The sequence below is a fragment of the Scyliorhinus torazame genome, chromosome 9 (assembly GCF_047496885.1).
Source record: "Scyliorhinus torazame isolate Kashiwa2021f chromosome 9, sScyTor2.1, whole genome shotgun sequence".
NCBI classification, from domain to species: domain Eukaryota; kingdom Metazoa; phylum Chordata; class Chondrichthyes; order Carcharhiniformes; family Scyliorhinidae; genus Scyliorhinus; species Scyliorhinus torazame.
In genome coordinates, this window is record NC_092715.1 from 208,199,761 (window position 1) to 208,202,712 (window position 2,952).

General features: G+C 42.0%; 1 protein-coding gene across 1 annotated transcript in view; it reads right to left on the reverse strand.

The window, feature by feature from the left end:
• Positions 1-1,486: 1,486 nt before the first annotated feature.
• cenpe (centromere protein E) overlaps positions 1,487-2,952 on the reverse strand; it is a 174,222-nt gene continuing 172,756 nt past the window's right edge. The window contains exons 35-36 of the mRNA XM_072517648.1: positions 1,630-1,741; positions 1,487-1,581 (exon numbers count right to left, since the gene is read on the reverse strand). Coding sequence (XP_072373749.1) covers positions 1,487-1,581; positions 1,630-1,741 — 207 coding nt within the window. The remainder of the gene's footprint in view (positions 1,582-1,629; positions 1,742-2,952) is intronic.

Below are 2,952 nucleotides of genomic sequence, written 5' to 3' on the forward strand. Positions count from 1 at the left end.
AGTTGCATGGGAATGCCATCCCTTGTAAGTTCCCCTCCAAGCCACACTCCATCCTGACTTGAAACCATATCATTGCTCCTTTACCATCATTAGATGTCCAAAGATGTGCAGGTCAGGTGGATTAGCCATGATAAAATTGCCCTTAGTGTCCAAAAAGTTTAGGTGGGGTTGCTGGGTTACAGGGATAGAGTGGAGGTGTGGGCTTAAGTGGGGTGCACTTTCCAAGGGCCGGTGCAGACTTGATGGGCTGAATGGTCTTCTTCTGCACTGTAAATTCTATATACTATGATAAGGTAAAAATCCTGGAACTCCCTCTCTAACAGCATTGTGGGTGTACCTACACCACATGGACTGCAGCAGTTCAAGGCGGCAGCTTACCATCACCTTCTCATGGGCAATAAATGCTGGCTTAGCCAGCAATGCCCGTATCCCATGAAACAAAAAGATAACGTGCCAAAGCTTCTTTTACAGCTCTTCCAAATCTGAAGCCTCTGCCACACAGGACAGGGCAGCAGGTAAAGGGAACACTACCATCTCCAAGTTTCCTACCATCCTCTCTTGGAAATATGTTGCCGTTCCATCATCACTGGGTCAAAATCCTTGGATTGTCTCCCTAACAGCACTGTGGGTGCATCTTCAACAGTGATTTATGAACATGGCTCACTAGCGCATTCGCAAGGACAATCAGGATGGGCAACAAATGCCACTCTTGCACATATCACGCAATGAATAATAAACAGGGCAATTTACTTTCTCTTTAAATGACCATGTGTCCTTGTAATCTATAACTTTAAATGATTATTTAATAGGCTGTGACTGATTGGTAGCAGCAATCTACTGCTGTGTATTAACAAAACAGCAATGTTTTTATTGAATAGAAAAATGTCTTTATTTATTAAGAAAACTTCAATAGGAGAAATTTTTAGCATAAATTTTTAGTATAAAAACAGTGTAGTCATTCATAACATAGAAATTTAATAACGGTTACTGAAAATTTCAGTTTGGTGAAAAAGTTGTTGAAACATTGCTGGACAGCATTTTCCAGGGCAACATTTCGTACAATTAAATACCAAAACGATTGCCTTAGCCCATTTGGCATGAACGTCGCTGCTACATATATATTTGCAGCCAATGATAGACGCAGACATGTTTTTCAAAAATGCAACATTTTCCAAATGTGGGTACACAGCATTTCTTAGTCAGATTTACCAGTTAGATTCAGAACAAACTTTTTATCCTCATTTGACAACACCCAGTGCATCATTGTGACAATGTGAATCAGAGCCAGCTGTCCTGTGACCTCTGCAAGTGACATTAGAGGGAAAGAAGATTAACCAATAGAGCTGACTGGTTTCAGCAAAAAAAAAAAAAAAAAGTGTACAGTTCATTTAATCATTCAATGGATCAGCACAATAATAATTCCAACCGTGCCTCAGCGAATACATTTAGTGGATTTTAATTATTCCGTTTCCCCCAAAATTAACTTTCACTGCATTTTACATTCCGAGTCAGCAGCAGGTTTGGACGACCAACCATTGTGTTCATTCTCATCAGATTTAGGTTTCTTTTGAGGACTTTCGGCTAAAGACAAAAAGAAAAATTTAAAATTAATGCAGATCTAAAGCATACCTACATTTTTCTTCATGTCTATTTCAACACTTTTATTTGCAAACATTAATTTCCGAGTTGGTGACCTGAACAAATTTACCAGGATGAGAAACATCAAAAGGTTTACTACTTTCTGTAACATTGAGATTAGAGGTTATTGCTTCTTTAATTTAAGCCTGACTTCTGATCTAATGTCATAAAATAGGAAAATTTTAAAAAAGGTTGTTCTAAAGTAAGCTTGTCTATACACTTACAGGTGTTCTATGGTGAGAACCTGTCTGCAAAATTGACTTTTGTATACAGTGTTCTATGCCAAGTACTCATCTCTGATTACCTTTTTTTATAGGTCATTGAATTGGAGTGCAGACAAGGCCTGTGAGCTCTTTGTCAACGCTACGCAATTGGTCCCACTCCTCTGTTCTTTCCCCATAACCCACCCTGCAATTCTAATTTTTGAAATATAGATCTAATTCCCTTCTGAAATTGCTTCCAACAGTCTATCTGGCAGTGCAAACATTGCAAATCTTACACTGCCAAGAAATATTTCTCATATCCTGTCTGGATCTTTTCTCTGATTTCCGTACTGATATGATTGACTGAAATGTTGCCTTTTGTGCAGTGTCATTCTATCAAAACCCTTTGCAATTCTGAAAACTTCCATCTTAAATCTTTGGGCTTTTTTTGTTAAATATGTTTATTCAGATTTTTCCAACAAAAAGAACACAAACACAACAATCAAAAGTAATACAGAACTTATACATTGGGTTTCCCACGTACACAGTAACCCCCCCCATATGACTTTCAAGGGTACCCTTGGGGAAGCCCCCCCCCCCCCCCCACATACCCCCCGCGAAACAGACACCCCCCCCCCCCCCCCCTCGGGTTGCTGCTGCTGATCTCCTCTTAACACTCCGCGAGATAGTCTAGGAACCGTTACCACCGCCTGAAGAACCCCTGCACAGACCCTCTCAAGGTAAACTTTATCCTCTCCAGCTCAATGAACCCTGCCCTGTCATTTATCCAGGCTTCCACGCTGGGGGGGCTTTGCGTCCTTCCATAATAGCAAGATCCTCCGCCGGGCTACCAGGGACGCAAAGGCCAGGATACCGGCCTCTTTCACCTCCTGCACTCCCGGTTCATCCGTTACCCCAAATAGTCCCAACCCCCAGCTCGACTTGACCTGGACTTTCACCACCTTGGACATAGTCCTCGCGAAACCCCTCCAGAACCCATCCAGTGCCGGGCACGACCAGAACATGTGGATGTGATTTGCTGGGCTTCCCGAGCACCTCCCAAACCTGTCCTCCATCCCAAAGAACCTACTCAACCTCGCCCCTGTCATAT